The sequence below is a fragment of the Tiliqua scincoides genome, chromosome 5 (genome assembly GCF_035046505.1).
Source record: "Tiliqua scincoides isolate rTilSci1 chromosome 5, rTilSci1.hap2, whole genome shotgun sequence".
NCBI classification, from domain to species: domain Eukaryota; kingdom Metazoa; phylum Chordata; class Lepidosauria; order Squamata; family Scincidae; genus Tiliqua; species Tiliqua scincoides.
In genome coordinates this window covers 102900100-102913370 of record NC_089825.1, presented here as the reverse complement: position 1 = coordinate 102913370, position 13271 = coordinate 102900100, and the positions used below count along the sequence as shown (strand labels likewise).

The following is a 13271-nucleotide window of genomic DNA, read 5'->3' as shown; positions in this document are numbered from 1 at the left end:
CTAAATTTCCAATTTCTATGCTTTTTAGAGTGCAAGTAAAAACTGAAAGCTCATGTAATGTGTAATCTTATTTTTTTTAAATGCCTGGATAGATATATATTTCTGGATATATATTTCTGGATAGATAATTGAACAAACAGTGTATTCCAAGCATTTATGTTCCCTGATTCATTCTTCTAATTAGATTATTTCTGCTGTTGAGATTAGGCTTCAGAAGAATAATGTAACATTTGGGGAAAAAAATGCAACCCAGCAGACCAGCTCCAGAGGCCAAGATGGAGAAGACCTCCAGGGCCACCATGAATTTCCCCTTGACACTCAGGTAGGTGGGGACAAAGGAAACCCAAACACTGCAAAACACCAGCATGCTAAAGGTGATAAACTTGGCTTCGTTAAAGCTGTCAGGCAGTTTCCTAGCTAAGAAAGCCACCACAAAGCTGATAAGGGCCAGAAAGCCCATGTAACCCAAGACGACATAAAACATTATGACGGATCCTTCATTGCATTCTACAATGACCTCTCTGGCCAGAGAATGGAAATCTAAGTTTGGGAATGGGGGAGAGGTTACCAGCCAGATAGCACAGATTACAGCTTGGATGAGGGGGCAGAACAGAACCACAGAGTTTGCTGGTTGTCTCTTCAGTATTCTCCTTATCATGTTTCCTGGTTTGGTGGCCAGGAAAGCCAGAACTACTGTGACTGTTTTTGCCAACACACAAGAAACAGCCACAGAGAAGATGATTCCAAAAGCAGTTTGTCGGAGAAGGCAGGTGACCTTTCTAGGTTGACCAATGAAGAGCAAGGGGCAGAGAAAGGAAAGCAAGAGAGAAATGAGGAGGATGTAGGTGAGGTTTCGGTTGTTAGCTTTGACAATTGGAGTGTTCTGGTGTTGAACGAATATTTTTAGGATCAGAGATGTGATCAGAGACAGGGAAAGAGCAAGAGAAACTAAAATAGATCCCAAGATATTTTCATACGAAAGGAAGTTGACATCCTTGGGGAGACACTGATCTTGGTTCCTGTTTGGGTACTGATCTTCTGGGCACTGGACACAGTGAACTGCATCTGAAAAATAAAACCACTAATGAAGGAGGGATATGTTATTTTTGTGGTGGTCAGATCAGCCCACAACCCATGGGGAAAAAAGATTGATTCAGCACCCTACAAGGTGAACTGCCGCTGCCACCACTATCTCTAACTGTGTCTTCTCTACCACTTGGAATTACATTCCCAAGAGTATGGAACAATCCGTGCTTCACCATTGAAAATCCAAGAGCACCACCCGTGAGTTGCATACATTGAAACCTCAGGGTGTGTGTTGAGCTGAGAAAAGAGGGATGGGATTCCAGTGTGTGCAACTGTTGCTGACATCCACCTCCTCCTGCCCATGAACCACCCCCTGTTTGCCCCAATCTGTGCTCCAATCCACCCCCAATTCTCCTACAAATCACCCTTGACACCCATCCTCCACCATCTTACCTGCTCCGGCACGGCCTGGGCAAGCCTTTGGTGCATGTGTGGGCCCTTTGGTTATTTGCACCAGCAATCCCACAGTGCATACAGTTGCTTGCTTGTTGCCACATGAGACTAGGACTTAAGGCAGCGGATCACAAAATCTGCCACTACAAGCCCTCAGTAGGATTGGGTTGCCTGTCATGCTCTGAGTATGGGAAAGACTACTCAAACACCTCCCTTCATCAGCTTTCTAAGCTGTGACCCCAAACCCTACAACTCCACTGCCAACATGACTGAAACTAGGAAGATGCACTTAAAAAATTTTATAGGAAAGCAGAACCTGTACTGATATCGGACACCACCTGATATGATACCAGAGACCCTTGTTCTGCATTTCTCTGTGCAATTGCAGCTATGTCATTATGTGCCAATGGCATCAAATATGCTATTTTGCAATATTTTACCAGTGCACTTATCTACATCAGTAATATTTTTTATGAATTGGAAAGATGGAAATGAACTTCAGGAACCAAAACCCATAGCCAACTGTACATGACACATATCCATTCTTAGGTTTAGAAACCGCTCCTACTTCAGGAGAAAGGAGGAATTGGGCATATGAAAAAAACATGTCACAGTATAATTGAGGAACAGAACAGGGAAATCCTCTTGTTTCTAGTTGACCACCTTCAACTACTGCACTGCAAAGTGGATTAAAAAGGTTTCAACTACCTGACTGGCTAGAATACGTTCCTTCTGGACAACGGACACATTTATAACAGCAAACAGGCTTGCCCTCTGGAACATTTCTCCTGTGTCCTGGTGGGCATCTTTCCACACATCTAGCAAAGGGTACCATCTAAAAACAAAGTGGGAAACACACAGATTTTATCTCATTTCTGTGTTTGTGTCTTGTGCCACTTAAAACTATCCTAGACTAGATAAAACCTTGCAACCATCTGGCCCATTAAAGTCCCTGAGAGCCCAATCCTGAGCTCTTTAGTGCCAACTGTGGGTGTCGTAAACATGCTGTAAAGCACCTTTATGGCACCCTCTTTGTACGGACTGCCGGTGCTGGCCCAGCGCCAGTCAGCACTGAGCCCAGAGCCAGACAGACACCTCCCGGAACAAGGGAAGAGCTCCAGGTGGTGGTAAGGTTTGTCATGGTAGGGATAGGCATTCTGGGGTGGGGAGAGGGGAGGGGAGTGCAGGGCGGGTAGTCGGGAGGGGATGGGACCGGTGGAGCTCTGCTCTGCCAGATCCAATGCTCCGTGTCGGGCTGAAAAGCCTGACACAGAACTCCTCCAGTCTGCGCTGGCAAAATTGCTGACACAGAGTGGGGGAGACCCATTGAAGGGCCTGTGCCCTTACCTGGAGGAAGGAGATGAATGTCCCCTTCCCCTGAGGAGACTGGTGGCTGCCGCAGCACCCATAGCATGCAGCAGTAGCTATTTTGGCGCCGCTGCTCCTCTGGGCACCAGGCAGCTTAGGATTGGGTTGTGAATTGGCCGCTGCTTCCCAGACTTTCTCAGCTCTGCTACCTTGGACTCTTTTAACTGTAGAAGTGAACTAGGACCTTGCATGCATGCAAACCATGTGCTGTAGCAATGAGCTGCAGACATTTCTCAAATGAAAGGAATTTCTTCATAAGGTATTAGACCACCAAGCATCATATTTGCTGGGACTGGCAGTGGTACTTCATGTCAGAGAAACACCATTCTAAGGGACCAATCCTATCCAACTTTCCTGCTTGGGGCAGCCATAATGCAGCCCCAACGTAAGGGAAAAAACGTTCCCATACCTTGAGGAGTCCTCCAAGACTGCCTCGCCAACATAGCAAGCAGTGCATACCCCATAGGCACAGCAGCACCGGCACTGGAAAATTGGATAGGATTGGGCCCTAAGCTCTTCAACCAAGATCCTTTAACTGAAGATATTGAGGATTGAGTCTGAACCCTGTGCATACAAGGTATGTGTTCCATGAATACAAATAAAACAAGTTGGAGTAACACAACAGGGTTCTTTCCACATGTTGGAATGGCTACTCAGTTGAGAAAGATGAAATCTATGTACATATACAAGCAAGAAGAAAAATGATTAAGATCTGTAAAATTATACACAATTTCAGAGATGTTATTCTGCAGCTCTTGCAGTAGAAGTCTTCCAATGAAACTGGCTGGCAGAAGAGTTAGCTGGGTCAAAAGGAGGTACTTCATCAGACAATGTACAACCAGTCTGTGGTTGTTACCACAGGAAGTGGTGATGACCTCTAGCTTAGATGAACTTAAATGGGGATTTGACAAATTCCCACAAGACAGTTCTATGAATGGTTAGAAGTCATGATGGTTGTATACTACCTTCAGGTTCAAACATCATATGACTCTGAATACGAATTACACACTGACAGCTGTGGACCTCTGCAGCCCTGCGCCCGGGGCAAAGCTCCACGATGGTGCCTCCCCGCGGGCTATCGCCGCCCCCCCTGCACAGAAATCTCCCCCCCCTACTCACCAGAGGCTCATGGAGCCTCACACAACCGCAGCCCATGCCGGGGAAACCTCTGTGAGGTTCCCCGGCCCTATAAACTTTGCTTCCGACAAACCAGAAGCACAGTTTCTGCCCCCGTCAGCTTCCACGGGGTCCTAGCGGCCAGCGCCTGGGGAATCTGCCCCATCTCAGTCTATGGCAGGCACACAACTGCACACTGATTGTGAGTGTGCAAGGGAACAGCAGCAGAAAAGAGATATGACCATCTCCTGAAGTGTGGCTTCCCCGAGAAATCTGGTCTGACAAGTGTGGGAAACAAGTTGCTAGATGGAACTTAGGCCTGAGTCAGCTGGACTCTCTTTATGTTCTTATGTTATAATGAGAACATGTTGAACCCCATGATCCATCATGTCCCCACCTGGGTAGGCCACACAATTTCATCTGCGTTAATAATGAACACTTGGTCCCTGGCATCAAGCCTTCCAACTTTCACATGGGAGAATGATCTATTGGGGAAGAGGATCCAGTTCAGGATATCATAGGTAGCAGATCTTTCACTGTTTTCATTAAAAACGATTTCTTCTCCAGCACTGTTGTTGAACCGAATGTTCCTCAAAGTGGCATGAATCTGAAGAAGATATTTAGAGAATATGATGACTGGTTATGAACAGCGACAGGGCCACTGCATCCTTGACAACTGTGTCCCAGTCAAGTGCATCCCAGTTCTAGACATTTGTGTCCATTCTTTTTGCGTCTTGGACATTTGTGTCCCAATATATATATTTATATTAGATGCATTTTTTTTTACTTTTTAAACTCAAAGTAGGGTTAGAGGCTTAGGTTAGTCTTAAAGGCTTAGAGGCTTAGAGCTTGGGTTTGTTGCCCAATTATAGTTTATTCCTGAGTTATATTGGGATGCAATTGACCAGGACATACAAAAAAACCCATGAATATTGATGACCGGAATGCATTTGACCAGGACACAATCACTCAGGATGCAATTACTTTAGTGCCATCATGAACATGTGAGGGTCTGGTGGCCCACTATGATGTCTATCCCATGAGGAAATACTTTTTTCCCTGTAGTCCTTTGTTTAGTTTAATAACAAAGGATCCTTCTGTTCAATATTTTAAAAAATAGTGAGAAGACACCTCCTATGTGGGCTGTCTCCAGAACTTCCAAAGGTGGGCAAGTGTCATGGCAAAGCAAAGACCTCCTGGCACTTGAGGCAGCCTGTCAAAATGCTGCTCTCCTTACCTAGTTATGTTCCATTCTCTGCCCCACTGGTCCAACAGCCTGTCCTCCACATTTTTGATCCCCCTCTTCCTTTTCCAATCCCAGGAATGGCAGGAGGGCTATCAGTGGAGGCAGGTGGGTGGACTGAAGTGGGTTGCCCCCTGCCAGTCTGCTACCTGAGAGGACTGCTTCAGTTGGCCTCATGGATGGGCCAGTCCTGGCAAGTGTGGAAACTTGGAACAAAATATACAGAGGCTATACTTGATTGCAACATTTGGTCTCCTTTTTATTTACATATGGCCATAATCTCCTCCTTGACACACCAATAGTATAATAGGCTGCCAAGTCCTTTATACAAGAACTACAAGTCTGAGGTATCGGATTACCTGCCATGGCTGGACCTCCAGAAGCTTCTTTCCACCTCTAATCTTTGCATGTTTCGATCCTGATGAATATATGGCATGTAATGCATGTGCCACAGAATAGACGGCATTGTAGACACTGTAGCTGTGGACGGTCATGCTCATTTCAAACACAGGAGAGGGTAGGTTTTCCAACTTCTCCTTCCCTGTACAGTTTCTCTTGCCCCATGGAATGAACCAACCTGATTTTACAAACTCACATTTAAATGCAGCTTGCCACCACTTTGGGAGAAAGATATCTCCTTGGGGTATGTATGGATCCAATGCTGAGAGAAAACTGTGAAATCCTGGCACATCTCTTATGTGGACTTTGAAAGAGAGAGCACCATGAAAGTCATTTACATATGACCAATAATTGAATGGTCCTGTTGCAAGAAATTGCCACTGAGACATTAGAATCCAAACCTTCTGAGATGCAGGGTTGTCTACCTCCTCAAAGACGCCAAACTGATCTGCTAATTTCTGCATAAGATAAGAGTCCCCTGAGACAATTATCACTTCAGCATTACTCAGCCAATCAGGAGGAAGCTGTACAACTGGAATGATCAGAAAATCTTTCTTGAATCGTTTAGTGAAGGCCACACAGATGTCGTTCTGGTCAAGCATTGGTGTCAGGTCCTTTATGAAATTTTCCCCATTGTCATCATCTGGAGCAACGAGCCCAATCCAGTTCCATTGGAAATGCAAGAGAAGCCAGACTAATCCCATGTACTGGGGAATTTCATTTGGATCAATCCGGTAGAATGAAGGAAATACGGTTTTTAGTCTGTTGCTAGGATTGAGTGAGCCATAACCAAACTGAAGGAAAGAAGACCTTTGTTTTTAAAAGTCGGATCTCTAAAGGTGATGCCTTTCCCTATAATGTAGTTATCATCCCAAAGGCCGGACTGTCAAGAGGTAATTCCAGTTCCCAGTAAATGGGAAGTAATTTCATGGCCTGTCAAGGGGCTCACTCCTTGCCTTTAGCTCTTGGTTCAGCTACAGAGAAAAAACAACTCAGCCACAGTCTTGGAATCTCTTGTTGCTTCTCTCCCATTCCCCCCAAATCTTTTCCCTCTCCCTTGAGTTATGTTCTCCCACTGATCACTGCATTCAATCTCTGCACATGTAACAGATTTCAAGTTTTCAAGTTACCCAGAAATCAGGCTGGATGGTAAAGCCAAAAAAATGCATTTGGTGTCAATGGGGATAAGGGGACGTAGGAATGATGGCAAAACCCCAAGGTCTGTACCATTCATAAGAATCTTAAAAGTAAATGTTGGTTTATTTAAATCAGCCTCACTACGTGCTAGACCAGGGGTGGCCAAACTGCAGCACAAATGCCACTAGTGGCACATGCAGCAGAGCCAATCTTTCTATTGGCAACCTGGGTGAAGCCTCTACACCTGACCACATGGATTGGCTCAGCACAAATACCGCCACTGAGCCAGGGCTAGCACAGGCCAGTAGGCCACCGGACACCCACCTGCAAGGCATAGTGGGGCAGTACTTGTTGCCCTTGCACTTGACTTAGGCAATTGGCAACTGACCAGCCTGCCCTAGCCCCAGCTTGGTGGAGACCTTTGCATTGAGCCAGTCCATACAGTTGCACGTGGAGGCTTTGCAACAGGGTGTTTGGTACAGTGGCACTCGACAAAGCATGGCAGGTTCAGCCACCACTGGTGGCAAGTGACACTTGGCCCCACTCCCTCTCAACAGTGTGAAGCACTGTACCCAGCAGGGACACTGCCAGAGGCAGGTAGAGCATTCAAATGGCATGTAGCATGTTGCAGGTTGGTCTCCATTGTGCTAGACACCAAAAGCAGCCACAGCTTTTGAACCGAAGATGAAATGACAATGGCTCTTTTACTTTCCTTAGAAAGCAGAAAATCTTGTGATTACTATGTTTCATCTCCAGCCCTAAATTCCTTTGAGAGGGAAGTGAAAACAGATTTCTATTAGTGTTGATACTAGCAAATTTGGTGATTAATTTCCGGTGGTTTATTGAGAAGAACATGTCGTAAAACAGAGAAGGTATTTCATGGTGCACGCACCAAAACAAAAAAGTCCTGTTTTCGGAGGCTACCCAAATCACATGCAATGATAAGGGCAAACTGAGCCAGATCCCTTAGAAAGATTTTAATAGTTCAGCAGAGAAGAACTTGGGGAATCTTCAGTTTTGTGTGTGGGATAGAGAATTAATTTCAATATGGAGATGATATTCTTAATCAAGTCCTCATTCTCATGTACCCTCAAGGACCCGGAGAGATGCCTGAATTAGGTCTAACTGGCCAATAGACCATGCAGTAGTACAAGGTCATTGCAGATCTCCAATAACATTTGCCATGATGACTTTTGGGATTGGACTGGACAAAGGGAGTCCTGATTGGAGACAAGCTGATGAGAGTATTTTGTAGAGTTAGGTTAGTAGTAATAAAGTTAGGAAGACAACTCTCCGACTGAGATTCTGGTCATCCCAAAGGCGGTTTCATGATGGAGCAGCCACAAGAACGAGGACAGATTGATTATGGATCCCCACAAATAAGGTGGGGTATCCAAACATGCATGCGTGTACATGTACACACACAGAGGGGCAGTCTGCTTTAAAATTAACTGTTTGAAGAATCTGGTGGCATTGTAAATCCTTGTCCACTTTATACAATACACTTGCACACTTTACAATATCAGTGAAATATGGATAAAAATAGAGAATGTCATTTGTATACCTCCCAGCCCTCCTCATGTGTTGGCTTGCATTTTTCCTTATATGAATCCTCTTACCTGTGAAATCTTAAGAATGCCTAATATGGATGCCATTTGCATCGAGGTTTTTGAATCAAAACTCCCAATGATGGAAAGTAGATTGTCCTGCCTGTCACACTTATAGTTAGGAACCATTTGCCTGCGAGTGGAGAGCAGAGACAGGGTGGCCTGGTAGGTTTTCCTTACAATGTCCTTGTCATCGTATATACGGAAACCCAGTGTGATGTTGGGCAAGAGCACTGGATCTTTGTTGAGCTCGTTGATAGCAAACACCATTGCCAAGATGTGCTGGTAGTGCTTGGACACGGGGTGAGTTCTGCAATGAGAATTACCTTGGGTGAGGTGCAGAGGAGGCAGTCGCAAGAGATGAGTGAGTGGAAATGAAGTAGACCTGATCCAAACCTCTTTTGATTAAAGAAAATAAAGTATTTCTAGACCCAAATGTCTATCAATCAAATGGGCATATTTTTGCTTCAGCCTCTCACACACTCACACACTCAGAGAGAGAGAGAGAGAGAGAGAGAGAGAGAGAGAGAGAGAGAGAGAGAGAGAGAATGTGCGGTTACATTAGAAATAGAAAATGTAGCTGACATCAAAGCATGGAAAGAAGCCCATGCCAGGGAATTCATATCATCAGCTCCTAAAAGGCTTGCCAATGGCCAGAGACAACTGTGCTTTTTAAGAAAATGTTATTGGCTCCCTTCTTCCCTAGAAATTACATTTCCCAATCCAAGTTGGAGAAGAAAATCAAAGACCATGATAGTTACCATAAATGAAAGACAATCACCACTAATCTCCTTGGTTCATATTTGGAATTGGGAAATAGCAAATGTAAGAGAAATCACTAATGCATATCACTAGAACTAGCACTGAAATCAGTGTAATTTAGAATTTACTCCAAAGTCTTCCAGTGAAAGCTTACTGTAGACGTTCATTGGGGGATTCTGTGTAGGTAAAGCCTATGAGTATGTCATTGCCAACGGGCAGGTGTCCACCAATGCTGAAGTCCCCTGACTTGAAATAGTCATCCTGGATTTGAAAAGGTCTTGCCAAGAGGCATTTAGTTCCCAGTGCAATATCAATAGTGGCCTTCTGAGGCAGGAATGAAAACACAATCAGCAGCCAAATCATGAGCAGCTCAAAGTCTTCAGTTCAATTATCTACAGAATCTGATGGGCAGCAGACTCCAGAGTGTCCAACCAAAAATACGAAGCATAGGCAAAAATGATCAGGTCTTAAGGTGTCAGCTTCCCACCCCAGCCCCACCTGGAAGAGTTCAGATGGATTTTTTGAAGCATGCTTTTGTCCTGTGTTTCTTTGTTAATGACTTAATTGGAGGAAATCCTCAGGGGAGCAGCAATAAGAACAGTTATTTTGATTCTAGGGGGAGAAATAATTCCAGCCTCACTATGTTTGGATCTCTTAGCCAAAGGTAAAATTGTTTTTAACTCAGTTTCTCTATGGGGCAAATGGGCTCAGGGATATGACTTCAGTTAACTTTAGATTCCATCCTTGAGCTTTTGTGATGCTAAGGACCTAAATCCAAGATGGAATCCAGATTGGAGCAGAAGTTAGTTTACCCAGACAGATGGGTGAGGAAAAGGAATTGGGAGTGGCAGCTAGAGGTTTGATTACGACAGAGCAGTATGGGAGCAGGGGCTTGAAGGAAATATTATAATAGTACCAAGGCTGAAGCAAAAACGTTTCTTTGTTTGCTTCCATGGGTTAATGAGGAAATGATTGTTCATTCATTAACAGTAGCAGAGATGGCATTTGTTGGCGGAAAAATATGAGTCCTCTTTCATACTTCCCTTACACCAGTGGATCCCAAACTGTGGGTGGGGATCCACTGGTGGGTCAGGACCTGATTTTAGGGTGATGGAAAGATCAGATAATTAATTGCCTCAAGCCCTGAGGCTATTTGAAAACCATATACTGTAGCTGCTAATTACCTTGCAAAGACCTGCTGCAGTTTGCAAGATAGCCACTAACAGCCCTGCAAACTGAGCTTCTGCAGTCTGCAAGCTTGTGTAAATATAGGGAGATAAATGTTTGAGAGTCTTTTTTTCTGGTTATTATTACTTAAATAAATAAATAAATAATTCCTTTCTAGAACTCCTTTTTTATAAGTCTGACAAACCTAGGTGGGTCCCGATACAATGTAGTTTTAAAAAGTGGGCCCTGGTGCTAAAAAGTTTGGGAACCACTGCCCTACAATATGATGTGTATATCAACATTGGCTATTGCTTCCCTGGTGAGATTAGACAATCACGGGACTTCAATATACATAAAAGGGGTCATCCTATGTGTCATATGTGACCCAGCACTCTCAGGGAAATTGAGGATACCAAAGGCTATCTAGGTCAGCCTCAGTATGCAAAGAACACTGCCATTTCTTGAAGAGGGATTTCCATAGGATTAGGATGCTTGTTTGTGACAGCATGTTATCATAGATACCATCAATACTGTGCAGAGTGTAGACTGTTCAAAATATGGGTTTGCCTATTCTGTCACTATGTTTTAAACATGACCCTGGTGAATACACAAAAGCCTTCATCTGTGAAGTGGCCCAGTGTTTTTTTGGCAAAGGTGTGAGCTGGTGGAAGAGAGCAAGTGATGAAATTATCCTAAGGCAGCATTTCCCAAATTGTGGGTTATGAGCCCATGTGCGGTGGGTCGCTACCCCATGTACGTTGGGCATAATGTGATGCTCTCGGTAGTGCTGCAATGCCTTATTAGGAGGTCCTGGAGACTGGTTCCAGGTTGTATCAGGCCTGCAAACCACTCTATTGGCCTCCACAGGACTCAGAATGGCCCACAGAAGTGACTGGAAGTGACTTATGGTTTGTAGGCACAACTTCCGATTGGACTGGAAGTTACATCTGGTCATTTCTGAGGCCATTCTGAGACCTGCAAAGGCCAATAGAGTGGGTCATGAGACTGACACGACCTGGAAAAGGCCTCTGGGGCATCAATAAGGCACTGCAGCACTATCACGAGTATCATGTCATGACCCAACATGGAGGGTCATAGCACTGAATAGTTTGGGAACAACTCTCCTAAGGTATAGCTTAATTAACTTCTGTACAAGATGTGCTTATTTGTCGTCGGGTGCAATCATAACCTGAAGTAATGCAGTGGTAATGCAGCTCCGAGGTAAGGGAACAAACATTCCCTTACTTTGAGGAGGCCTCTGTGAGTGAAACCCAACTGCAGAATGCAGCACATAGCCCATTGGCACCACTATGCCAGTGCTGAAAAGTACTGACATAAGGGGTTAGGATTGCGCCCTTCATTAGTTCATACTTGGAGTTCATCAAGTATAAAAAACAAGGAAGAGGCAAGATCTGAAACTGTGACTTCCCAAGTCAAAGTCTTAGTTACTACTCTACATCCGTTCCCAATACAGCCCACATCCCAAATAATACAAAAGATGTTTCCTGACTACAACTACAATATAAACAAAGAATCTCACAAGGTGGCAATTTTTTTTCTTCATTTCAAAAGTGCCTGTTACGTTTTGAAATAAAAATGTATTTACTTATAAGTCTTTTCAAGGCCCCCTTCACTTCTTTGTTTCTTAGACTATAGATGATTGGGTTGAGTAGGGGAGTCAAGACCGTGTACAAGACGGACAAAATTCTATTCATCTCTCCTAGCTCGTTGTTTTTGGGTAGCACATAGACAATAATTAAAGAACTGTAAAACAATGAAACTACGATGAGATGAGAGGAGCAGGTGGAGAAAGCCTTTCTTTTCCCACTGGTGGATGACATTTTTAGGATGGCACTGATAATGCAGGCATATGACGTCATAGTTAATAAAAAGGGAGGGAGCGAATTTATGGCAGAAAATACGAAGCACAACTGTATTATTTGTGTAGGATCACTGCATGACAATTTAACAACCAGGGCAAAATCACAAAAGAAATGGTCAATTTCATTGGGACCACAGAAATTCAGTTGTGACATCAAACTTATGACTAAAATCATAATGGCAATTCCATATAGCCAGGATCCAGCTGACAGCTGAAAACAGAGTCTTCCATTCATAAGGGTGGTATACTGAAGGGGCTTGCAAACGGCTAAATAGCGATCATATGACATTACTGCCAATACATAGCATTCAGCAACAACCAGGCTGCCAAACCAATAAAGCTGAGTGAGGCAGCCAGCAACAGAAATGCTTTTATCACCTGTCAGGAAACTGACCAACACCTTGGGGAGGAGAGTTGAACTGTAGCAGGTCTCCAAAAAGGACAGGTTTCCAAGGAGGAAGTACATAGGAATGTGAAGGTGATGGTCAGAGATTACCAGCACAATGATGATGATGTTCCCCGCTATGGTTACATTGTAGATCATTAGGAAGGACAAGAAAAGGGGAAACTGCAGATTGGAGTCACTTCCAAAGCCCAGAAGAGTAAATGTGGTTATTGACGTTTTATTGCCTTCTGCCATGTTCTTTGTAGCTATTGAAAGTAATATTGAAAGTAATGTATCAAAATCATGATATTTGGGTGAAACATTTGAAAGCCTATTCAATAAGATAAAAATTTTATTCCAGAAAACTTTTAGTGTCTAACGGCTCAATCCTATCAAAATTGTGTACTGGTCCATGCCCAATCCCAACCGCTTCCTGGGCCTGATCTGCTGACATGGATCAACTTGGACTTATGCAAGCAATTTCACTGGTGTAGATCTGAGTTGACCCACAGCAGCTGCTAGGGTTACCACAGGACAAGGGGATAAAAGTTCCCTTACACTAAGGAGACCATCAGCAGCATTAACTCCCCCATGGGATGTAGTGGTACCCACACTGCTGTATCACTATATAGGTAAGATTGTGCTAAAGGATCTCCAACTGTTATTGATAAGGCTTCATTGGTCTAGGTGAGCAATGCATTTTTTTTAAAGTAGGTAGGAGATCGC

The 13271-nt window shown here is 44.1% G+C and overlaps 2 protein-coding genes across 2 annotated transcripts; both read right to left on the bottom strand.

The window, feature by feature from the left end:
* Positions 1-154: 154 nt before the first annotated feature.
* Positions 155-8619, bottom strand: LOC136652741 (vomeronasal type-2 receptor 26-like). Its single transcript, XM_066629663.1, has 5 exons — positions 8362-8619; positions 6007-6399; positions 4361-4570; positions 2188-2314; positions 155-1065 (listed from the first exon to the last, which is right to left on the bottom strand). Exons 1-5 carry the CDS (start codon positions 8617-8619, stop codon positions 155-157), a joined length of 1899 nt encoding a protein of 632 aa, XP_066485760.1.
* Positions 8620-11843: 3224 nt separating this feature from the next.
* Positions 11844-12800, bottom strand: LOC136652740 (olfactory receptor 6B1-like). Its single transcript, XM_066629661.1, has one exon. The coding sequence runs from the start codon at positions 12798-12800 to the stop codon at positions 11844-11846; it is 957 nt and encodes a 318-aa protein (XP_066485758.1).
* Positions 12801-13271: the final 471 nt, after the last annotated feature.

Bases quoted from the DNA above. Each gene is read 5' to 3' on its own strand.
- LOC136652741 (XM_066629663.1), bottom strand. From the start codon at position 8,619: ATGGTGTTTGCTATCAACGAGCTCAACAAAGATCCAGTGCTCTTGCCC. The intron at 4,571-6,006 runs GTTTGGATTCTA...TATCTTCTTCAG, and splicing joins ACAACCCTGCATCTCAGAAG to ATTCATGCCACTTTGAGGAA. The intron at 2,315-4,360 runs GTGGGGACATGA...CTTTGTTTTTAG, and splicing joins AAATTGTGTGGCCTACCCAG to ATGGTACCCTTTGCTAGATG.
- LOC136652740 (XM_066629661.1), bottom strand. From the start codon at position 12,800: ATGGCAGAAGGCAATAAAACGTCAATAACCACATTTACTCTTCTGGGC.